The 25,940-nt window shown below is 43.1% G+C and overlaps 1 protein-coding gene across 1 annotated transcript; it reads right to left on the minus strand.

The window, feature by feature from the left end:
* Positions 1 to 787: 787 nt before the first annotated feature.
* PLEK (pleckstrin) lies at positions 788 to 24,694 on the minus strand. The gene is made up of 9 exons (XM_046663305.1): positions 24,559 to 24,694; positions 15,582 to 15,737; positions 15,151 to 15,332; positions 14,520 to 14,611; positions 11,375 to 11,559; positions 9,946 to 10,050; positions 4,828 to 4,911; positions 3,862 to 3,931; positions 788 to 2,514 (listed from the first exon to the last, which is right to left on the minus strand). The coding sequence occupies exons 1-9, from the start codon at positions 24,598 to 24,600 to the stop codon at positions 2,378 to 2,380; spliced, it is 1,053 nt and encodes a 350-aa protein (XP_046519261.1). The 5' UTR covers positions 24,601 to 24,694; the 3' UTR covers positions 788 to 2,377.
* Positions 24,695 to 25,940: the final 1,246 nt, after the last annotated feature.

Here is a 25,940-nt window from a genome sequence, read left to right on the forward strand (position 1 = left end):
GGGTAAATGCGAAGAAGCCTTTCCTTCTGGCCCTGAATGTTCTTCAGACAGGACTGACAATTTGTGCTTTCCTTCACCCACATCACTGAGGGAAATGTCTGTCCCTCTGGGCTCAGGCCCACGTGGATTTGCCTATTACTATGCCTGAAGGGGACTGACCATGATTTCTAAGCCGAAGAGGTTCGCACTTAACATCTGTATCTATACTCTAAATATCCACTTTGGCAAGTGACACCTTCATTACACCAGAAAGAATGGATTGCCCATGTTAGGAAGCCACAATGATGCTTTGCATTCTCTGCAGACCACCGTCTACAAATGTGCACATTGTATAATGCAAATCTTAAGGAGTAACAGTCACCTAGACTACAATGTGAATAGTGCCTCCTGGAGTTGAGCAGTGCACATCCTCCTCAACCATACCTTCCAGTCCTTCAGTAAGAAACTTATTTTCCCCTAATGTAAATAGTTTTCTGTATCCTTAATAGTTAAGGACCATTTACAGACTCTTTTGCTTGCCTGAACATTACAAACAAGACCTCGCAAATTAAAAATTAGAGATATAGACTTAGGGAATAGGGAATATATGCCGCCCATATATCTTTATTATCTTTATTTCCCCCATATTTTTATTATTCCCTGACTCACTTTGCTAAAAAGAAAATCATAAAGTCATGGGCATGATTTCAGAGATGAGAGATGGTATCATCCTCAGGAAGTGCAAGTAGGTTATAGAAAAGGAGAGTCATTAATGTGAGGCAAAACTTCAGAGTCATCACACCAAAAAGACACTAAACTTGGTCATGTTTATTTCAAAACATAAAGTCGACTCCACATTAATAAATACTTTTCACACGGAATGTAGAAAAACTACTGTGTGTGTTCTAAGAGACAGTTGATTAAAGAATCAGAGAAAAGACAGTCTTTTATCATTAGGCCATTGATAAAGCCATCGAGGAGTAGGAATAGTCTCATGGAAATTGTGTGGAATTAGGGGAGGGAAAGAAAGGAGTTGATAAAATCAGGAAGAATTTCCTACTCTTCTTTCCTCACGGGGGCCTTACAATTAAAAATCTGAAGTTGGAAAGTACTCCTTCACACACATGCAAGTTTGGATTAGAATCACTTATTAGTGGACAAGGTCAAAAACTGAAAACAGGTACCCAGTTTGAATCTAGGTCAGACCACCCTGGTTGGTGGGTTCATGAGGCCCCTCAAAGGCCAAGCAGGAGCTGCTACAGCTTGCGCTTAAAGCTCAGGCACAATCACAGTGTCATCAACTGGAGAACTGAAGGTGCTCACAATGTTCAGGGCCACCTCCGCGAGCTCTGAATGGACTGAAGTCCCTTCAGCGCTGTCTTCATATAAACCCATCATTCAATCTGCCAGCCTGTGGTCCAGCCCTGCCCCCTCTGCAGCTGCAGGGGACACACTAGCCAGCCAGGTGCCCAGGCCCACCACCCATGGAGAGAACCCATGGAGGGAAGCCATCTGCCCACTTTTTTCTGCAAACACCCAAATGAAACAGAATCTTGAAGATTTGGAGATCCTCCTAATTATAAGTGGTAGAGAAATGCTCCAGAAAGGGACAAAGATAGACTCTTCTCAGATCAGCCTCAAGTGAGAGTGGAATACCACTAGGCTGAGTGACTGCAAGGCATGGAAAGGACCCTCAGTTACTCTTGGCTTTTCCAGGTCTTTTTCTCAGAAGACAGAACTGTCCAGGGTGGAGTAAGTGATAGAAGGCTTCAACCCAAGTCACCACTGCAGCGCTGGCTCTCAGCAGCTTTCTGGGTGGAGTGAGGAAGGAAGAAGAGAGTTCTCCTTCATTCTGATACGTGATCTCGTGGCCAAGAACAAGGCAAGGTGGCGAAAGAGAACAGAAGAGGTTTCTGCCTAGTACTCTTAGGACAGATTGGGAACAGTTTTAAAGAGAAGAGTTGTCTCAGGTTCTGAGGGCTAAGACTTAGCCAAGGAGGGACATCAGCTGGACAAGTGGAAGCACTTTGACTTCCATGGGTATTAGAATCACAGGGCTTTGGGTCTTTAAGCTAGGGAGGCCCTCAGGGATCTTCTAATTCAATTCTTGTGTTTTCCAGAAAAGGCACCTGAGGCCTGGAGAGATTAAGCGGCACACCAGGCCACACAGCTTGTGTGTGGGGTGCGGAGAGTGGCAGAAAGACTTAAGGGAGCGATGTGGTCTGGGCAGGTGAACATCACGCGGCATGTGGTTAGTTACATTCGGAACCCCTGCAGATGAAAATTCCCCACCCCTGGGCCGGTTCTCGTTGACTTGTCACCAGAAGTGGACAGGCCCTGGACCGAGTTTATCCGTGGAGTTCCCTTGGGAGCGTGATGAGGAGCTGCAGGTGTGCCCTCATTTCCCAGTCCGAGAGGCCACCTGGATGGCTTTGATCCACTCGGTGCGCTCCTTGGGGGTGGCCGCTTGCAAGAAATAATGAACTTCATCCGCCGTGATGATCTCAAAGAGGTTCTCTTCTTCACTCTTCTTGCCTGGTGAAAGAGCAAGAGAATGATAGTGCACACGGGCACCAGAAAGGTTGCCTGGTTCACCCACCTTCTGTAAGGAGTGAAATCCCTGTTTTTTGAGTGTTTTAAGAAAATGAAATATGTGGTTTTCAAACTTGCCATCATTGTATGATCATATATATATTCATTGTATAATTATAAATATTGTATTTATATAGATAGGTGCATAGTATGATTGTGTGTGTGTGTGTGTACATTTAAGAAATAAGTAAAACACTGAACAAGACATTTTCTTTAATAATTTAGAAGCAAATTCCTCACTTTTGCACACCAATAGTGTTTAATGAGTAACCTCTAATAGTGTCTAATGAGCACCTTTCCTCTGCTCATAATATAAACCAAGGGCTGACCCTAATATATTAAAAAAAAAAAAAACCAAACACGAGACCCACTGCCAGTACCCCCGGTATAGCCTGAACTTATTTTCATCACAGCTAAGTTAGAATCTCTGCTGAAAAACGAGAAGGCAGTAAACTGCCTTAAAACATCCACCTCAAATCAAAAAGCAGCACGCTTCCTACCCCACAACTAAAGCATAGCTCTGCGTGCAGACGCGAGTGAGTCAACGCAGGGGCAGTAAAAATCTAGGCTTTCACAGCTGTAGTGTTTTCCTGTCAGCCTCTAAAATATCATAAACCCAAAGTGAGGAGTGAAACCGGGGTTGGATGTCTAAACCACACCTCCCCAATGAGACCACTCATTCCGCACCTGAGGAGCCAGTCTACACCAGCATGGGTATTCCATGCACCAAATCACAGGCTTGTGACCTAGGACCCAGAGGTCCTCTGGTGTGACCCCCTCATTCTCTGAGGATGAGTTAGACCCACATCAGTTAGGCGATCCAGCCAAGGTCCTGCCACTAAGCGACTGCACAGACTTCCCTACAACCCAGGCGCACTTTCCACTCCCCACACCGCCTCGCTGCACCCATGTTCCCTGTGTTGTGGGAGATTCCCTGATGTGCGTATGTAAAAGGCCCCCTTTAAGGAGTGTCGTGGCTCAGTTACAGGTATCAGGAGGTAACAATTCTCTCCATCTAAGCTGGTTCCGGTGTGAAGGATCTTTCTCCACATTGCTCAAGGATTTACTCTGGGCCTCCACAAAGCCACTCCAACTCCCCAGCACCCAGGGGAGAGCCAGGGCAGCAGCTGGGAGAGAACAGTTCTTGGTTTCTCCCAGGTTTTCAGATAGAAATGCTTTCATGCTTCTGCCTGATTGAGTGAACGACTGATTGCTGTTGGCCCTGGATGTCCAGGTGTGAGAAGGGAGCCTGAGTAGACACACCTCCCTCAAACAAAAATTCATTCTTACCATCTGGGTTGCCCTCCACTGAAGTCACCACGCAGCCTCTCAAGTGAATCGCTCCCAGGGGCTCTTCCCCCTAGGAGAGAGATGAATCCTTCGTTATCTTTCCAAAGTACGTACACTGTACCGTGGTGTGTGTACACAGTGTATGTACTTTGGAAACCAACCTTATCTTCTTGGTGCAAAAGCCACACAGAGTCACTCTGGTATAGATCAGGCCCCCAAAATAGATAAGAGCAGAAGGAGATTAAAGGAAACCCTTTCCAGATCCTCCGCCCCCCAGTTTACCCGGGAAAGCTGGATGAGGAGACACAAGTCACTCTGAGCTTCATATTCGGAAGGAAGTGGCAGGGGAGGTGGAGAGGCTGAATCTCCACGTCCCATGAGAGAAGAGCTGCGTGTTTCCAGAGCTTTTCAGCCCCATGCAGCTGACATAGTATTATAACCCTCACGGGAAAAAATCAGAGCCCTACACTGCCAGCAGAGCCTGAGGACCAGAACAGACGGAGTTGTCTTTACACTCAAGAGTGGGCCCATTTTATTGAGGAAAAAGCCCTGTTCTGAATAATCAACAGCCCAAACGGCTGGAGTTAATGCTCTCATCCAGGTCGGCCTGGAAGAGGAATCAACACTTTTTTGCATATTAAACCAAGAGCGAAGTGTTGGACTGGTTGAGCTCCTCTGAAAATATCAGATTGGGGCAAACAAAAAAAGATTATGTTGAGCTGACCAAATAAATGACAATCCAGTGATATTTTTTTTCATGCCTGAGCTTATGCTGACCTCAAAGCCTAAGATCTCAGACCTTTGCCATAAGAGGAGACAGGAAAAGGCAGAGGAGGGCAGGATAAAAAGCAGGAGGGCAAAGAGGAAAAGGGGACATCAACAGAGCAGAAAGGGGAATGGGAAGCCCAGTGAGAAGGTGCAGTGGGGGCTTCTAGTGGAATAGATTTATCAACCACGGAATCTTACCCCAGCAGGGTCGTAGTAGTGCACATATGCAGGGTCTTCTCTCAGAACGAACTTCCTCACCTTCCAATTTTTCCTCCTATGCCCCTGTATCCAGAATCAACATAAGACAAGGAATGATGAGTTCTTAGCATCACTCTGTACACACAGTACCAATGTAATAAATCCGTGCTGAATTGAAAAAAAGAGAAGAAAGATGAAATCCTAACTCTAGGAGAACCAGACCCCAAGCAAATCTTTGTCAGAGTAATAGTACCAGAGCCAGTGGTACAATTTGGATTGTTATTAAGTTATGGATTAAATTATTTCTAAGACTGTCTTCCAGCTTTAGCATTATATGAATAAAACAATACTATATGCAATGTACTACATTAGGTAATATAGGGGCTGTAAAGAGATTTCAGACACAGTCCTGCTCTTCAAAGAGTTTATAACCTATGTAGAAATATAAAATATCAAATGTCCAAATCCAATAATTGATATAGATAATAGGTTTCAAAAGAATTAAATGAAAGATAGGTAATTGTGGGTTGGGGGTGTCAAAGAAAGCTCATAAAGACCTATACTTATCCACCTGGGACATAGAGGAATTAGACGGGTGAGAAGGAGGTGGATGGGAAGACTACTGACAAGAAAAAAGCAGCAGTGGGAATGCACAAGGCATATTCAGACTTTGGTGAATAAGACCTTCCGGCTAGAGGGCAGGGTTCATGAGGAGCAGCAGAGGCAAGGTTGGAAAAGTAGAAAGAGACTTAGTAAAAATAAAAGGTGGGAGTTGTCACTGATGGCTTTTGAGGGAGAAGTGAAAAAATTACAATCACATTTTAGGAAGATTAATATGGTGAAAACATACAGGATGGACCAGCTGGCAAGGTTAAAGATAAGCCAAGGAAAGAAAACAAGGTAAAAAGGAGGTCATTAAGAAATGACTGCAACAACCCAGGCATAAAATTTTTAGGGACTAACATTAGGTAGCAGCAATGAAATGGGAAGGAATAGTTACTGTGACAGACATGATGAAAAGAATAGGACTTGGCCTTTTCCAACAGAATTAAACACTGCCATCATCTGGACTAGGGGTTTTGAGGGCAAGATTTGTGTCTTGTTTATCTTTGTTCCTCCACTGCCCAGCACTGTGCCTTGATATCTGTTTGTAATTACCTTGAATTACTCAGTTATTTCAATTAGCTTATAGCGGTTTCTTTTAATGTCATGGTAAACCTGATTCTATGATTTCCCACAAGAAACTCAAATTACTTAAACTCTAAAAGCCAAAAAAAATTAGATTAGAAGATGTATAGTTTCTATCTTTCCAATACAAAGAATATAATTTGTTAATTATAACAAATTGACACATATTGACAAGCACATACATATGCAAATTTTCCAATATTTTTCATTGTGCTTGTACAGAAAGCAATGAAACATATGTGATCTTAGCAAACAGTGCCTCCTTCATAACACCAAGTCAGAGGAGTTTAAAGAGAGCTTTCAAGCATGGGTCTACAGTTATTTGGCTGAGCATTTGCTCGAGGAACTCATCTCCAAAGAGCCTTTTACTTGCCTGAAGAATGGAGCCAGGAAACCTGGAGAGTCATATAGGAGAACAGAGAATATTTCTGTCTGCAATATCATAGCCAGAATGGCTTTTGCAAAGCATCAATTTCTAAAATACTTTTTATGAATTCCTGCTTTTTGCCTTAGCTAATGCTGCCCGTAAGATGAGAACCTAACGTTTCTGCCCCACATCGCTTCCTCCTGACCTGCAGATACACGTGTCATGTTCTCTTACGCAATCACTGGGTGAATACCAAGTCCTCATGAATCCATGAAAGAGGAAGATAACAGGAGGATGTGAAATCAGTCATCCATGGCCAACTACCGTACTCTCTTTAAGCCCTCACAGGCATCACAATGTGATGCACTGAAGAATTTAATATTAGTAAGTGAGTATCTGGCCATCTTTCATTTAATGACTATTTCCTGAGGGATTTTGAGGAATGCATGCATGCTTGGGGTTCCAAGAATTGTTGCTGATCTGTCCAAGTCATCTACTTACATTCAATTTAACTCACTCTACAAATGTTTATTGCCTATTATAGACCAAGAAGATGCTGAACTCTGCAGCAGATATAAGAAAAACACATATAACACGTTGTCCCTCCCCATAAAAGAATCCACATGTGGTTGAGAAACTAAATATTTTATTCACTGTCATAACAGAATGAATTATATAAAAAAGGATTATATTGAGTATAATCCAATATCATTCATCCTCAAACTGGCTACATCCTCCAGGTAGAATTGTTTCTTCTAGGATGGGAGAAACAGGGAGAGTGGAGGAGGAGAGGGGGGGACTGAGCTCCAGTTGGACATAACTCCTTCTCCACCCTGAGGTGTGGCGCACAGCTGTCCTTTCTCATGCTGCGCCTTCGGTGTGTGTTAACCCTAGCTAACTCCTAGTGGTAGGCACAAGGGTGATTTAGTTTTGTGGCACCTAAAGAGGAAGATTTTTTTAACTCCCTCAGTTGATATGCACCAAGGTTGTAAACAACTAAGCTAAGAGATTGGAAAAATTAAAGGAAACATCAATTCAAGTAGAAGAGATTTTTTGTTCCGTCTCCCCCTCAAAAACATTAGAGGAAAGAATATTGGAAAAGAATAACATTCCTGAAGGCACATAGATTTCTGTTTTCTTCGTGTCAAAAGGAGGCTTATAAGGATGACTGTTTGAATAGCGGGGTTTTGATAATAGGATACAATAGCTTTTGAGAAAGAGGTTAGTTCAGTTGTTCTCAGCCTTAGCTACACAACAGAATCTCTCGGGGAGCTGTAAAATCCAGAGACTGTGATTTAATTGGCCTAGGATGTAGTTTTAACAGATCCCTGGAGGATTAAAATGTGCACCAATTGGGCTAGCTAAGGCTAAACTGTGCCTATCAAAGGCCCGGCAAAGGAAGGCGAAGGAAAACACAAGAGTAAGCCTACTTCCAGTCCCCATTATCTTCAACACGCACGCGGACACCCATAAACCTCAGCCAATTTTTGACCATCCAGGGTCTCCATTACCCAGACATGATTCCAGTCCAGCCCAGATTTTGTCAACCCCTTCCCAACCTTCACGTTCAGTTTTCTCAGGGTTCTATTCTTTTTTTTTTTTCTGCTTTATCTCCCCAAACCCCCCCTGTACACAGTTGCATATCTTAGTAGCAGGTCCTTCTAGTTGTGGGATGTGGGACGCTGCCTCAACGTGGCCTGATGAGCGGTGCCATGTCCCCACCCAGGATCCGAACCCTAGGCCACTGCAGCGGAGCGTGCGAACTTAACCACTCAGCCACAGAACCAGCCCCCAGGGTTCTATTCTTGACTAGGGTTTGTCCGATCCACTAACTCAAGAGAAGCCATTAATGGCTGATGACAACATAGAACTGTGGAAGGAATCAACAAAATAAGGAAATAATGAAATTCCCTCCCAAGTTACTCCTACACCCACCTTCTAGTGCCTGTAGTCAGTGAGCCCAGACATAGGAATGTGTAACAGGACCAACGAGGAGCAGCCAGAGCCTCCCCCAGAGAAGTCAGCCCTGCCCCTGTGCCTTGCCTTGAATCTGGTCAGCGGCCCCCGACGTAAAAAGTTATTAGAACAGTCCAAATTCTTCCTAAGTCCTTCTGTATTATTTCTTAGGACCCTATTCTCCTAAAACCTAACGTTAAAGTTTTCCAACACTAATATTCCACTTCCCCCAGCGAGACTCAAAATCTGTATCTGTTCCTAGTCTCCACTAGCTTTAAATCCTTCTTTTAAAATGAAAATACATGCTCTGCTTTGGTTCTTCCTTCTTCGCCCATTTCATTAGTCACTAAGATGATTAAGAGTCCTATTGTATGGGATAAGTCAAATCTCTCAGTCCCATGGGGTCTATAAACAGTGCACGGAAATCTCCTGTGGCGATCAGGTTCTCTATTATATACTGAGCAGTGCCTTGAAGACAGCTCACAGCACAGCCAGGAAGGCAAGATGTTGGCCCTATAAAGCAGCTTTGGCCTCTATGCCACCACGTGCTAGTATCAGTTTGTTTCACCCTGAATATTCCCATGTCTTCCTGCGACTTCTTCTTCTCCCAGGTGCTGGCCCTCAAACAACCCCAGCATCTTGTGCTGTCTCACCTCTTAGCATCCCATGCCTCGGCACCTGGGAACTAACTAGAACTCTCGGCTCACCCCAGCCCTTGCCTCCCAGACTGACAGTGACCTATACCTGTGGGCACCTGGCAACTGCACTTGATGTCCTCCCAGGATTCAGGCTGTGCCCTCAGACTGAATTTGACCTTTGTCTTCTGCTACTCCTGAAGAATTGGCCTCAGGCATGCCCTGGTTGTGGTCTCAGGCATGTCCTACCTATAGTTTGGAATGGCAGTTCCTTGCTCCCAAAGGTATATGATGTGTCTCTTCTGGATGTGGCCTGTTCTGTTTCCTGGGTACTTTGCAGAGAGGAGGTACTTTTACTATGCAATATCTCTGTCTTTTGGATGGCATCTCTTAGCCGATTGACTTCCTCCAGCTAATGAAAAGGGCAATATTTAAGAAATATTTTTCTTAAAACATTTCTTGTTCCCATGATAGGGGCCATCCAGGTGGCACAGCAGTTAAGTTTGCATGTTCCACTTCAGTGGCCCAGGGTTCACTGGTTCGGATCCCTGGTGTAGATTTGGCACTGCTTGGCAAGCCATGCTGTGGGTAGGCGTCCCACATATAAAGTAGAGGAAGATGGGCACGGATGTTGGCTCAGGGCCAGTCTTCCTCAGCAAAAAAGAGGAGGTTTGGCAGCAGTTAGCTCAGGGCTAATCTTCCTCAAAAAAAACAAACAACAAACATGTCTTGTTCCCATGATATTGATAAAAGAGGAGTTTCCCTATTTCAAGGTGCATCTCTGCCCTGCCTGCATTAGTCATTCTGACCTAATGCCACTTCGATCATCTATTTAGCTATTTGTCTATCTTTTACCCTATGGGTTTCATTTTCTAGTTGACTATTGGCCAAAGGAAATACCATTTGGTCATTTAGAAATAAAAAGGACCTGTAAGGAGCAAAGGCTAGAAGAGAATAGTGGTGGCCACTCACCTGCTTCAGTAAACATCCCTGTTTGATAATGACCCCTCTGAATTCTTCTTTCAGAATCACGTCATCATCGCTGGAATTCTCCTCACAGAAGAACCCGCTGTCTGGCTATTGGGAAACCAAACAGCAAGTTTACTTTACTGATTTTAGGCGTAGGGCTACCTGGACCATCTCTACCTCCCCCACCCCTCCAGCCACAGGGAAGGCAGCTCTTTTTCTTTCCTGCTTCAGTTCATCAACTAACCTGAACTTTAAAGGTTGTCGTTGGTTAGCTCGTTTCCCCTCCTCCCTTTTCTTATTTCTAGATGCTTGTGTCTTGTTGCTAGATGCACTCTTAAGTGAGATCTTGTTGACACCCTCTCATTTTCTTGGGTTTCCCAAGCTATATTCTAAGTCTAGCTCAGCATATTTCTTCCTTCAAAGCCTTCCTTCTCTTGGGAGCTCATGGCCACACCCTTGAAAGCAGAGCTGGCCAATTTATGACACTGGGCGACACGCTCTCCATTAAGGCCTCAGCCCCTTCTCCTTTGAGAAGAGCAAGAGCATGTGTCAAGCCTCATCCTCTGTGGTCAGGAGGGAGCTGGGACTTGCTCAGCTATCGGTGGGCAATGATTCACACAGAGGAAGAGGAGCCACTGTGATGGGTATTTTTAGAATCCCACAACTAAATGGCTATAAATTATCAGATCAAAGGCCTGAAAAAAAAATTTTGACAGCGGAACTTCCCCCAAAGTGAAATGAAACTCCCTCTGAGACATTCACTTTATTTTCGTAAGAAGGATGGTTCTCTTAAGTAGCTTCCTAACTTTTGTGCTCTGACCCCAAATAGAAACAAAGCTGCCAAAATTCCCCTAGAAATCCGCTGTTGCTGCATTTCTCACGTGCCCAAGACTGCATCTGTGTTGTGTAATATAGCATTTCCCAGTCTGTGGTAGGCAGACCGTGGGAGGTACACAAGGTGATTGGGGGAGGGGATGAGGATAATCACATTTGAGTGGAGTCATGTATTTTAATGTATATTTGGAAAAATACAACTAGACATTGTGAATTTACAGATCACCCTCTAGAAAGAAAGTTCCCTGAGGGCCAGTTTTGCCTGTTATTTTTTTTCATGGCCATATCTCCTTGTCTAGGCGAGTGCCTGGCAGGTACTAGGGTGTAATACGTTTTTATAAAAGAATTATTGCTTAGAAGAATAGTTTAAAAAGTTAATTCCAAGAAAACTACTCAAGTAAGTAATATTTTCCTTTAAACTGACTCACTGGAGGTGGTAGGCGTTGTGGAGGGGGAGGACTCAAGCCAGGGATCTCCCAACTCTCTGCAGGGCTGGGCCCTTCCTTTCACACATGTGGATGTGAACTGAAATCAACCTAGAGTCTGCTGAGGGCAGCTCCCATTACAGGAGGAAAAACAGGCAGCTTTTCTGACTTACAAAGTAGTAGAAGGCATCGGGGTTGTCCAGGAAAGGGTTTTCAGCAATGCCGTCTGCTGCATTCTTGGACAGCTCTCCAGCAGGCTGTAGGTACCCTTCACTGAGCAGGGAGGAGGCAACCATGAGGCCTTCCTGGCGATTCCGAACGGACTGGTTGGAAACCAGCCAATCAATGACACAGTTACCTGGATGAGACCATCAGAGGGAAGGTTAACTCTCTTCACTAAAGAACAAGCCCCTGGCAGGCACCCTTGGAGAGCTCCAGGGCACCCAAGTGTCTAACTTCTCTCATCCTCCCTCCTTCAGGAAGGAAAAATGAAATCGATGGGACAGATACCTGGAAACAAAAGGAATCATGTAAAATGTTTTTAAAACATCTACATGCTCCTTAAGGAGCAATGCATGCCTTACAGAAACAGTTTTTGCTAACTCACTCATTCATTGCATTAACGAACAAACATTTATTAAGCATCTAACAAATGCTAAGTACTGTGATGGGTATTGGGGAGGCTCCCTCAGGGAATCTAGAAGGGAGAGACTGGTGACAGTAACTGTTGTAACCAGGGTAACCAGTGCTCCGCTGCGGGTCAGTATGGTGGAGCTACTGGGTCAAATGCTCAGGAAGATGAGAAAGAGGTGGGCAGTGGAAGGAAGGCTGTGTGTGCACTGTCAGAAAAGATTCATAGAGGAAGTGACACTGGGCCCAGGCCTAAAACATGAGTAGATGTTTGCCAGGCACATGAGGCAGAGGCTGAGAGGAACCAGCACAGCACCACAGGCTGGAGGAGCAGCAGCGTGAACAGAGGCACACAGGCATGAAGCAGCCCCTTTGGGAGCAGGAGGAGGAGTTGGTGGAAGGAAGGCAAAAGAAGGCAAGAAGCAGAGGAAGGCACAGAGTGAGTGGAGAGAGCTTTGATGATGCGTTAAGAAATTTGGCCTCGAGGAGCCATTGCCAAGTTTTTAAGGAGTAAATAATATGATCAGTGTGTATGTCCTAAATTGAAATTTGATGACATCTCTTGCACTGAGTGTCACACCTTTGCAGAGTCTAGCAGGGACCTGGAGAAGTCATTTAATCAAACTTCTGCCTCAAGAGAGGACTACAAAGAGAATAAAATGAATTTGACCCATCAATTTGATTATTAGCAGGCTACAACAAAGCTTCCTATGAAAGCAGCATCTTCTTTACAAACGTAGCCAACCCGCGAGCCAACATAACAGGCAGCTAGTCCCGGGTCATCCAAGCAAGGGCAATAGGCATACCATCCTTGAAACACGAGTGAGAGCAGCTGGTTAGTGAGCCTTCCATGCATTTCATATACGAAAGGCTTTTGCCCACTTTGCTTTCTCTGGAAGGACAAACTAACATACTGCGTTTCTGCTTTTAATCCTCACCGAGACCAGTAGAAGATGTAGTGCGGTAATTGCAAACCTCATTTTTAAGGATGAGAAAATTAAGGCTCAGAGAGTTCAGTGACCTAGAGCCTGAGTTACACCTACAATGGGCCTCCACTTAAGTGTTCTAACCCTCGATTCCATACTTGTGCAGCCAGGCATGCTGAAGTTTGAAAGGCACGTTCAGTCTAGCTGCCCTGTCACCTGACATTCAAGGTCTTCCATCACGTGTCAGCAGTGCCTGGGTCCCAGCCTCTGCTGTAGACTTGTCTCTCCCCTGAGACCACCTGACTCTCACATGAAAGCTCAACCCCATCTGCATTTCTAGAACCCAACATGAACTTCAACGGGAAGAACTTAAGAAGTTCTGGTCTGATACTCTGGGACTAATATGTTACACAAGAAACAAGGCTGGCCTGGACCTTGTGCCCTGATCTACGTTGGAACGCCCTCCTTGTTCCCTTTGCCTGAGGCTCTGTCTTATGACCTCAGGCCTGCCAGAGCTGGGGCCCCACCTTGCTCTTGTCAGTTTCCCTTACCACTGCCGGTGGCTTGGTATCTTGACCCCAAATCTTAACCCTGACTTTTCTGATGTTAATGGACTCCTCCTTTAACTCTCTGAGGCTGAATTCCCATGGGAGACTACTCTGTTACCCCAGGTCACACCCTTTACCCCTCCACCTTCCTGACCTTGACCTGACCCAGTTTCATGGATTATCTGTTGAATGGATTCTACATCCGTTGTGTCTTCTCAGAGTTTTCCCCTCTGGACCTCTCCTGTCAGCATAAGGAAGCCATGCCTGGCATCTGACAAACCCAGTCCCAAACTGTATGTCTCATTTTACTCTCTAATAAACCGTCAGCCCTAGCAGGCTGGTCATTTTCTTTTCCTGAATGCATACTCTGCATATCTCTGCCCCATAACTTTGTCCTTAGCATCCTCTGCTCAGCCTCCTCATCAGAACTCCCTCCCACAAATACTTAATGAAATTCTATCCATCTTTTGGGGTGAAATTTAGGCACTACCTCTATTCATCCCAACAACCACCTGAGTTTTTTCTCCCTTCTGAACTTACAGACTTGATTGTCTATGCAGATATGTGACCTCTTAATCATAATAACCACATTGAGAGGTTGCACCGTATGGTGCTGAGTGTGTGCCAGGCACTGTTCTAAACACATTACAGAAAGCCAATAAAGAGGGAGCACAATGATTATCCCATTTTATAGACAAGGGAAGTGAAGCACAGAGAGGGCAAGTTATTGGCTTAAGATTTTCCAGCTAGTAAGTTGCGGGGCCTGGATTTGAACCAAAGCAGTCTTGCTCCAAAGATCATCTTTTTAACCACTGCACCGTCTACCTAAACTCATAACACTTAATGTCTCACCCTGTGAAACCTCAGACATCCCTAACACTGTCACTTAAATCTTACATTGCATAGCTAGATTCCTGTTTATCATCTTATTCAACTCTCTGTCCATTTCAACATAATGCCATTCATTGAAAAAAAAATGTCACTTTGATTGACATAGCTGGAACTTACAAATATTTATCTTGAACAGCAAAGTTCTTTTCTACCCTTCTTTCTGTTTCCATGCTAGGGAAGTTTAATTTTCACGTTCACGCTCTGCATTCTATGACCTCATCCATGTACCATGCTCCACATCCCCCACCCCACACATAAGGCTGAGCTAGAACTCCATATTGCCTTCTCCAGCTGCCCCAATTCAGACTTGCAAGGCCTTTTACCTGTGAAGCAGTGATTAAAAATCTTCTTGTCCTTCTCTAGGTTCAGTTCTTTTACTCCTTTTTCAGCGTCTTTCATGGACAAATACAAGGCACTACATGAAGATGAAAACAGACAGATGAGTAGGAAGCATTTTAGAATGGCAGGTCCTCTCTGGGAATCGCCACCTTGGAGAGGTTGGCCATGAACACAAGCTTCCGCCTTCCCCAGGGCCACCTTGAAACCTTACCTACTTGGACACATAGCCCCTGTCTTTTCCTACCTACCTAGAGATCCTGAAGCTTTCTTTCGAGACTAACTTACCATGGCTACCTCATAAATGCAATAAGTTCTCTCTTTCTCTCTCTCTCTGTCTCTCTTTCTGTCTTTCTCTCTGACAAGGTTACCCAAAATGAGGGAATGTATACTGCATTAGCCTCCTCTCCTCAGCTTTCAGGCATTGGAGAAGCCATGATCACTCCTTCAGACCCAGGTAAACATCTTAGTACTCCAACAGCCGGTGTCGACCCAGAAGAGCGGCTAGAGCCTTCACAGGGGACCAAAGCAAGCCTTGGACCAGGATCTGTTGTGAGATTTCCTCAAAGAGGGGAGGAGGGGAAGAAGGGGTAGAAGGAAGCAAATAAAGAAAATCACCCCAAGTCAATGGTTTCTGGCAGCCGAATGGACCTCCTGGTGGATTTCCTCGCAAACTTCTGGCCTCCTTCAATGCATTTAATGGCCTTCTTGATATCCCGAACCCAGGCATCTCTCTCCTCCAGGAAGGCTGCTTGGAAGAAGTGGTCCTGCTGTTTGGTCGTAGTGATCTTAAACACAAACTGAAAATCAAAAAACATCCCATTAGGAATGACTCTTTTCAAGGGACTGAGGTCCCTTATGAAGCACAGTAGTTGAACCCAACCCCATTCTGGAAGTGCTTGGCCAAGAGAGACCCAAAGGCCCAGAGTGGAGTTTGGGTTGTGGTGAGAAGGACTGGCCCAAGGAGCACCATTCACATTGTAGGCTATGCACAAGCTCAAAGATCAGTACCTGACATGGCATTCATTGTTTTAGTGATGTCAACTCACCATCCTTTTCCCAAAGTCCTGACAAGGGCTGGTCAATGTGCTTCCTTTCAGGGGAATCATTCCTTTGGGGCTGTTGTCACTTTTCTTCTTATAGAATTCAATTCCATCTTCTAACAATACAACCCACATGGGTTTCCAGGTGTTGAACACGCTCCCCTGCAATGACAACAAAAGAGCTGTGTAATAATGTTTTCTGAAACTATTCTATAGCTGGTGCAGGATTTGGTAAACAGCCTAGCTTTGGCCAGTGTGGACGCAGATGACCCACATTTGTGTAACCAGGCTGCTAGGAAAGCAGACTTCAGGGGAGAAGGAGACTGCCATTCTGCTGAAACTTAAAAAAAAAATTTAAAGATAAAATGAATACACGTTTATAATCAGCCCATAAGCCTCTCATAGGCTGTTACCAAGGGAATATGGTATGATTCCTATCTCCTTCGTGTGCATTTCAGGCTGACTTTCTGTGGCTTATTTTCTGTTCCCAACCCTGCCCATTGTGTTCAGTTCAACATGGGAATGACAGATAGATTCTATCTCAAGTGCCAACTCAGACTGAATAATAGCTGATGCCTGAGGCTGGACTCACTGGAAAAGTGTCACGATCCAATAGTTGTGTCAACTATGGGCATGGAGACCATAAATGGTGGCATGCCAGCTGCAGTTGCTTCCATCCCTTGGTTTAATCACATTTTATCCAAATATAAATGTCAAGAAGAAACTCAGAGAGCAGCCTTGTGCATGGGCATGGCTAAGTTGTATGAAAATCACTTGCAAAACGGTCTGTTCTCCCAGAGTGATGTTATCCATGTCAATGTAGCCTTCAGGAAAATCCTTACTTAAAAAGTTTTCACTTTGGGTTAATGCCACCTGCCCCTGCAGCCATAAATTAACCATTCTGAGTAGATCAAGAGAGTCTCTCTTTACTGTCTATATTTTGGGAGAGCTTTGGGAAAGGAAGAGATTAGGGTTCTTTGCCTCTCATCTTTGGACCCATGATGTCAGCTCATCATGACTACCACAAAATAGAATTAACATCCAGTTTCCAGCAGATCCTGCTGCTTATCTGAAAATACAAAGAGCCTCTGTATAAAGGTCCAGTTGCCCAAAAGGAAGACTATTTGTGTAAAGATGATAAATACTTGTGGTAGTATCATGTTGCTTGTCCAACTGTTTCCTTTGTTTTAGTTACTAAAAAAATTTTTTTAATTAAAACACACTGTCTGTTTTCTGCACAGGCAGAATAACTATCCATAATAATACTGGATTTTTTCCCTTTTTCAAAAAACGGGCAAGGTCAGACACTATACCAACACATGAAGTAATTTCAATCAAATGCCTTTCTGTTTTACATCTATCTGAGAGAAACTCATATCCAGAATACAAAGGGCTTCTACAAATCAATAAGAAAAATATAATCTACTTTTAAAATAGGCAAAAGACAGGAAGAGACGTTTCATTAAAGAGAATATCCACAAAACCTCTGAAAATGTGTTCAACATCATTATTCATCAGGAAAATACAGATTAAAACCACACTGAGATACTTCTGCACACCCATTAGAGTATCTAAAATTTTAAAACAATGAGAAAAGCAAGACTTGGCAAGGATAATAACTGGAACTCCCATACATCCTGGCAGGATGCAAAATGGTACATCCAACTTGGAAAACGCTGCAGAATGTCTAATTCCTAGAAGATACGTGTTGAAGTATTTAGGAATGAGGTGGTATGATGTCTACAACTTATTCTCAAATAGCTCAGCATAAAAATATATGTGTATCTTTATATAAAAATATAGAGATAGGGAGAGATAAAGCAAATGCGGTAGTGTTAAAAATTAATAAATCTAGGTAGTCATACTATTTTTCCCATTTCTCTGTGGGTTTGAATTTTTTTCAAAATAATTGGGAAAAATTAATGAATTCATGAAGAACACATGACACTACTATATATTAAAATTTGGGATATACTATTAGGGAAATATATAGACGTCTCTTTAATAAAAAATTAAAATAACTAAAAATAATAAAAGATATATTCAAAAGCTAGGAGTAAGAAGCTGGTCTAGATGACTGCTAAAATGCCTTTCAAGTCTAAAATTTTATGTTCTACCTCAGGCCCATTAAAGGTTAATAACTGCCAGTCACTCAGGGCTTTTGACCTTGCAATTGGGATAAATTGGGAGAGGTCAGCCAGCACCGCATTCCTTCTACTGACAGTTAAAATAAAGCTAGTCTGGAGCCAACTGTTCAAAACGAGCTTGTGCTTTCCTCATTCAAATGTAGCCTCAGGGGTCTGTCAGCTCACTCAGCACTCAGTGGAGGATGTGTCATTTGGGATTTAAGGTCATTATGCACACGAAGGAGGCTGATACTCTGTAAAACAAGAGAACTAGGACCACCTATAAAGTGGAAACTTTCCTCCAGGGTTGGTAGTGGTTAGTTAGGTTAGAATGATGGAATGATGGGTGATCTCTCTCCTCTCAGCCATTGCTGCAGCCGCCAGCTTCTCAGTCCAGCGACCTGACAGCACCTCCCCTCGGCTACCCTTACATTTACCCCTTTCTGTCTCCGATCCTCTTGGTGCTCACCCAGGAGCAACTCTGGAAGTGCGATCATGGAACGCCCATGCTGGAAAGGCATTGAGGATCATCTATGAACACTCTCATCATGTAGGGAAGAAACTTGAGGCCCAGTTAAGGGACCAGGCCCAGCACACCTGACCAGTTGACATACGACTGGGACTACAATCCAGGCCTCCTGATTCCCAATGTGACACTCTTTCCACTTCCCTTCACACACCATCTTCATTTTGGTTCTTACATAACTTTGAGTAATTCTGGAATCTAAATCGATTTTTTTAGGCACTTAGCTAGTTATACGTATAATCTCATATATATATAAAATCATATATATCTCAATCATAAATCACGTCATAATATGATTTTACATATATATAACAGATATGTTTTATGATTTTATGCATATATATATATATAGCATCCATCTATTTTTTCCCATTATAGACCAAAACCTATACGATTACGTGTCTCAAGGGGCAGATGTTAGATGCTGAGTCAGATTTAAAGTTTCCCAGTGAATAATTGCTCATCATCACGGGACTGGTATAGCTTAGTGCAGAGAAGTCTGACATTGTATGACATCAAAAGAAGAAATCTTAAAGGACAACATATTTGACTCTATAAAAAAATTGAACTACTGTACAGTAAAAAAACCAAAAACTGCCACAACTGAAAAGCAAATAAAAATGTGTGGATATTAATAATATCTTACCATATAATTAAAGGTTAATATCCTTAATGTATTCTTTAAAACTCTTTAGAATCAATAAGAAATATACAGGGGGCTGGCCCCGTGGCCGAGTGGCTAAGTTCGTGTGCTCCACTTCAGCAGCCCAGGATTTTGCTGGTTCGGATCCTGGGCACAGACATGGCACCACTCATCAAGCCACGCTGAGGTGGCGTCCCACATGCCACAACCAGAAGGACCCACAACTAACAATACACAACTATGTACTGAGGGGCTTTGGGGAGAAAAAAGGAAAAATAAAATCTTTTAAAAAAAAAGAAATATACAAACACTCTCAATTGTTTTAAATGAGCACAGCATATCAACAGGTAATTCTCGAAAGAAGAAATTTCCGGGTCCAATAAACATAAAAATGCACTCTTCAACAGCATTCAAAGAAATGCAAATTAGAATTAAGTAAGACATATTCTTTTCCTTTAATGAGATTTTTTTTGTAAATATTTATAAAATGTCTTGGTGAAGATTTGGGGAAATGGGCATGTGAGAAAAAGGGGCTCTATAAGTCAGCAGTTTGAGGTGGGCTGTCAGAAACACTAGAGTCGTTATTTTCTATCTAAATAGAAACATAGGCTCTAAAGCGAGGAAAGTGCTGTTCTAACTTTAAATGGAACCTAAACAGTGGGTGACCATGGGCTGTGGAGCTGTATGGCCAGGCTCAAATCCCAGCTCTGCCACCTTCCAGCAATGTGACCTTGAGCAAGTTTTTAAAACTTATTTTTGACATCTGGCAAATGGGGAGATAATACTACTATCTATTTCTTAGGATTATTGAGAGTTTAAAGAAAATAAGCCAGGTAAATTGCTTAGGGCAATACCAGAACATGGCAAGCACCCAATAAATACTACCTATTCCTTGTAATTCTCTGTTTATCAGGTGCACCTCGAGAACGACCTTGAGTTCAGGGAAACTGAAAATGGCAGGTAAACTGGAGCCTGTTCAAAAGAGAGTGACAAGATGGCATCTGTCCTGGGGAATTGTAGAAGGAACTGGCTAGGTGTTAGCCCAAAAACGGACAGGCAGAGCCAGCCCTGATGGCCTAGTGATCAAAGTTCAGTGCTCACCACCTCTTCAATGGCCCGGATTCACTTCCTGGGTCACAGAACCACACCGCCCATCTGCCAGTTGCCATGCTGTGGCAGCAGCTCACATAGAAGAACTGGAACAACTTACAACTAGGACATACAACCATGTACTCAGGGTTTGGGGAGGAAAATGAAAAGAGGAAGATTGGCAACAGATGTTAGCTCAGGGTGACTCTTTCCCTGCCAAAAAAAAAAAGGGACAGGTAGAGCAGAAGCGGACTGTCTTCAAAGGTGTGAAACATTGTCATAGATTGTTTTGAAGTCCCAACAGGCAAAAGTTTCAGGAAAATCCAGTTTGCTGCACAATTTAAGGGAGAAATTTAAATTAGTGAGTTCCCTGATACAAGAGATATTCAAGCATGCTTGTTCAAAACAGATTAGTAAAAGAAATGCAGGCTCCAGACGGGAAGTTCAATTAAATATTTATTGAAACAGTGAACATTCCTTTCACCCCTGAGATTCTACACATCCCTTCCAGAAAGCCTGTGGTGCCTACTATCCCTTTAGTCTTCTATTTCCAGATGCCCCTGCCAACACTTGGGTCTCACCCGCAAGCTAAAAATAAATAAATCTTAAAACAGATTTAACATGATCATCTGAAAATGAATACCCCATTGGAAATTTTTTAGTACATTAAAATTACTATAAATATGGACCCTTGATTCCTTGGCTTGGATGAGTCTATATTACGCAAGTTTCTTTCTTTGATACGTGTTCAATCAACAAATAATGATAGAGCAGCTCCTTGAGTGTTGGGATATAAAAATGAACAAGACGCAGACTCTACTCTCAAACAGTTCACAGTCTAACAGGGGAGAGAGTGACCTTGAGCGATGACTCTAGTTAGTGTGATGAATGCACCAACTGGGGCACGCCTTCCTGTGTACGTGCAGCTTCACTGAAGAAAGCCACGACTCATTGCTGAGGGGTGAGGCAATTTGATTTTGGTGTTTAGAACCCCTCCCAGGCACCTCCCACGGACTGAAGACACCTCCTTTAACTTCTCCTTTCCCACAAACTTCTCTTTTCATACGTTGACACATAGCTGGAATTCAAAGGAAGATGACATTGTCGTCAAAATTACGTATCTAACTAAAGCAGAACTGTGAGTTAGCATCATTATTCTCCCACACTCATGGGACATGTTATTTTAAGTTGATGTTGCATTAAATTAAGTTCTTATCTCTTCTGTATCGTAGATCCTCTCACTTAGTCTTGCAGCCAGATCCATGAATCACTTGTATAGCATGCCAGATAAATGGTCATTTGGTGCCTATTTAAGTTCTTTAAAGGCAAGGAACCTAATCTATTCAGTAGTACACTTTTTACATTAATAGACTCTTTCAGGTTGGACAGTTTCTCAATAAAACCATATTAGGTGAGCAATAGAGAAATGGCACAGAACACTTAACAGCATGATTTCTGGAATCTTAGGGATGTGGGTTCAAATCTTAACTTTGCCTCATCCAGACTGTGTGGCCTTAGGCAAGTTACTTAATTTTTCCCAACATTGGTCTCCTTACCTGTCAAATGAAGATAATATAGTACCTACCTCCCATTGTTGTAAAGATTAAATGAGATAATATACTTAAGGGGCTTAGCTTGTAGGTGCTCAAAAAATGGTAACCACATAGACAGATAAGACTACACAGTTTGTAGGCAATCCTGTGATGTCATTCTGGCATGAGGTTCTCCTGGGTACCACCCACCACAACAACAGTGCTTTGGGAAAGAAAATCACTGCACTCCGAGCCCATGAGGGCCACATGGAACATAGATAGGCACGGCTCTTTGTGTAACAACTGTTGCCAATCTTTTTTTTTTTTTTCCCTGCTTTTCATCCCCAAATCCCTCCAGCAGTCAGTTGTATATTTTAGTTGTGAGTCCTTCCAGTTGGGGCATGTGGGACGCCGCCTCAGCATGGTCTGACGAGCAGTGCCATGTCCGCGCCCAGAATCCGAACCGGTGAAACCCTGGGCCGCCTGAAGTGGAGCACGCCAACTTAACCACTCGGCCTCGGGGCCAGCCCCAAGAATAGCCATTTTGTAGTCAATGCCATTGACTGTTGACCCCAAGATTTCTGACTTGACAAAATCCTTGCACAAGCATTTTCTAATGTTGTATTTTTTCCACCCAAAACACCTTTTTCTCCTAAAATTATTTCATATAACAAGACATAAGGAGAAAGATATTCTTCATCACCACCCAGGCATCTTAAACTGCATGAGAAAAAAACATAAACGGAAGGAGATTCATATGCCATTGCCTGTCATGCTTTGACATCAATACCCACAGTCAAGGCATCTCACACCCTTGTTAGAGAAAGATTGTCATGGTCCTTTCTTCACTATTAAGCTGGCAACCAATCCAGGAACCAGTACAAATCCCCATTAGCTTTGAGAAGAGGACCCTTACTATTGAAGTGAAGTATGTCGATACTGATACTAATAATGATTGCCACCGAAATAGCCTCTACCATGTGCTAGGTTCCTGACACATACAGTTTTAATCCACATAGATAAAGTAACTGAAAGAAACTTAATGTCTAACGAAATTAAGAACTTTAGCACCTTGCTGGGAAATTCTGGCTTCAGGTGTAGTTCTGCAGCTGACAAAGGGAATACTTCTGAACCAAGCATTTTTTAAAGAGGACAAGTTAGAGAATCTTACTATGCTGTAACAGGGAGTTCAAAAGCTCCTGGAGAAAAATGGAAAAACTATGGAAGATGCAAATGATAGACATGAAAATTACGGAAGATGTAAACTGTAAAAATAGGGATATGAAATTTCATTCACTATGGTTCTTTTCTAGCTACATTTCCTAAACTGACTTTTATAAGCCATGTCCTGAGAGAATTAGTCTCATGGATTAAAAAGTATTTATTAATTTAAGTCCATATGCTTGGCAACCCTAACTCTTTCATCCCCATTTTTTAGTGGGGCAGCCTCACTTATCAGAGATTTAGTCTTCTATTTTTCGTGTGTGATTTATAGAGTTTTAAATATGACTATGCAAACAATACATTTTATTGCAATATGTGTTAATTGTTAAAGAAAAAAAAACACCTTTGTAGAAAATGTTCCCATTCACTTGCTCTTCTCAAGATACTAGCCCAAGCAATCAGGAAAGAAATGTCAACATTAATCATCCTTAATTCTCAAAGAGAGTATGGTGCCTATTGCAAAGAATCTACATACGCCTCTGTGTATATACGTGTGTCTTTCCCAAAGGATGTTTCAAACTATGGCTAGCGAGAGAAAATATCAGCTGAGGGCTTATTTATTCCCCAGCATCCATTCATAACCCTCACTACCATACAAAGATTACAAACCCTAACAGATTAAATTTATTCTAAGAAAACCCTGGTGTATTGAAAAGAGCTCAGTGCCATAAGTCAGAAACCCAGGAGTCAGAGAGTCAGTTTCTGGTCCCAACCCTGTCACAGCCATGTGACTTTGGGCAGTCACCCACTTCTGGGTCTCAGTTTCCTCTTCTGGAAATGAGGGGATGACGCCAGAAAACCTAAGGTCCCTTTCAGCTTTAAATCAAAACAGAATCAGGCAGCAAAATGTGCTCCTTAACGTCCCTAGAAGTAGAATATTTTAGGCTAAAATGTTAAACCAATGAATGGCCTAAAACATTCACATTAGGTGCTTGTTCAATTAAAAAGCTGGGCATTTGAAGGAATGTACTGATTTCAGTTCATTTCTGACATTCTAAGCTCACTTAGATCAGCGTGAGTGTACTGGTTTGTAGGGGTGTTGACCACAGGATACCAGTGAGCTCTGTGTGTGAATTCACCACCCTCGGAGTTTCACAGTGACGCGGCACACGCCCACCATCAGAAGAAAAACCAACAGTGTTAACAAAATTCAGTTTCCTGATGCCGTACCAGAAAGACAAAGCATTTTTGAGTACATTTATGTCCCTATTTCCTAATCTTTGAAATGGTGCATCTATCTACCACCCTAAGGGCACGGCATATAAATTCACAAAGAATGTGAATGAAGCGATTTCAGCCCAATAGAAACAATTAAGTTTTCAATGCAACAATTCTAAGAAGATGGCCCAAGAAATAAGCTACAATTACTATACCATTATATCACCTTATCTTTAGTCAGTTTCTTCTTCCTCCTTTCCAAAAAAAAAAAAAAGAGAGGGTGGGCAATTTAAATAACAAATGAATAGTCTCTCCAAAGCAGAAGAGTTTGAGTCTTCTAGCATAACACACATGTGTGTCTCTTGAAAAGGATGCGCTAAATCATGAGGGGTTTCGCTTAGGCTCCCACCTTGCAGACTTTGCAGCCTGCAATTCTCAGTCCCACAAGATCAAGCTGTGTGGATGCCTGAGCTGGATTAGTTCACCTTTGAGAACCAGAATTAGGTAGAACACGTACTGGCCTCCTCCTCTCCAACATTCTACATGCTGCAATGCTCTCCTATTTCAACCCTGTCGGTGCAGCACTAAACATTCCTAAGATGAGCGGTAGAGAGTCCGAAGCTGGACTTCAATCCTCCCCACCCTATCGCCAGTGACAACTCTTGAAGGTGTCACTTCCACTTACCCTCTTCACAAGGTAACCCTCCCTGATCCGCTTCGGTTCCATGTCGGAGGGACAAACAGGTGGCGGGGTCTGCTCTCAGATGAGTCCTCGCAGAAGCTCAGCCTCCTCTGAGAGCCGAGGCAGTTGTGGGCTGCTTTTCTAGAGCGAAATCACTTTCACAATTTCCCGTCTGCTGGCGATCGCATGATCACATCCTCTTCCCCTCACTAGGGTGGAAGATCAGAATAGGGAACTGCAAAGAGAAACAATCCGCTCTTTGCTAACGTTGGAGACATTAAAAGCACAGTGGGGCTGAATATTTACTCTATGTAAATTTTTATTACCATAGAGAAAATCATTGTCCTAAAGAGAAGAAAAAAATGGTGAAAAGAAAGGGAAAACGAACAAGAAAACCTTATTGGTGGAAATTGTCCTGGTTTAGGAATTATTCTTGAGATCCTGGAAAAGCTTAATAAAAATGCCAAGAAATGCAGAACTGTCTGGTTAGCACAACAAAGGTAACCACTGTGACGTGAGTGCCTCTTTCCAGGCCAGGGACTCTGCTAGGTGTTTTTCAGCCTTTCTCATTTAATGTAGTCCTTACAAGAAACTCACTGGGGAAGTGTATTATTGTCTCTATCTTAAACAGATGGAAACTCATGCATAGAGAAGAAAGTAGTTGTCTCAAGGTGACACAGAGGCAAAAGGTAGACCCAGAATCGGAAGGGACATCATCAAGGCACTGCTGCCTCCCCTCGGGCCTGGGAACTGCATGTCACACAGAACACTAACCCTACAGTAGGCCTGTAAGAAGTCCCTACTCAAACATGTTTGAGAAATTGCACGTTATAGTCCCAGTTTGGAGGTTTCCCTTCAGATTAACAAATTGAAGACTCTCCCAAAGCTCAGAATCTTATTGTAGTGGTGTTTAAGCCTGTGTTTCCCAAATTTGTTGGAGCACAGAATTCTTTTTTGAGCCATTTCTATTAACATCCTTGTTATGGGTTGAATAGTGTCCCCCCAAAAGAAGTCTTAACCTCTGGTCGCTGAGAGTGTGACCTTATTTGGAAATAGGGTTGCTGCAGATGTAATTGGTTAAGATGAGCTCATAGTGGAGTAGCTGGGCCTTAATCTAATAAGAGTGGTGTCCTTATAAGAAGAGAAGTGACACAGAGAGAAGACAGCCACGAGGTGACAGAGGCAGAGACTGGAGTGATGCGTCTGCAAGCCAAGGATGCCAAGGATTGCCGGAAGACACCAGAAGCTCCATGAGACAAGCAAAGATTCTCCTCCAGAGCAGTCATGGAGAGCGTGACCCTGTCAACACCTTGATCTCAGACCTCTAGGCTCCAGAACTGTGAGACAATACCTTTCTGCGTTCAGTCACCCAGTTTGTGGTACTT

Source organism: Equus quagga, chromosome 5, assembly GCF_021613505.1.
Source record: "Equus quagga isolate Etosha38 chromosome 5, UCLA_HA_Equagga_1.0, whole genome shotgun sequence".
NCBI classification, from domain to species: Eukaryota; Metazoa; Chordata; class Mammalia; order Perissodactyla; family Equidae; genus Equus; species Equus quagga.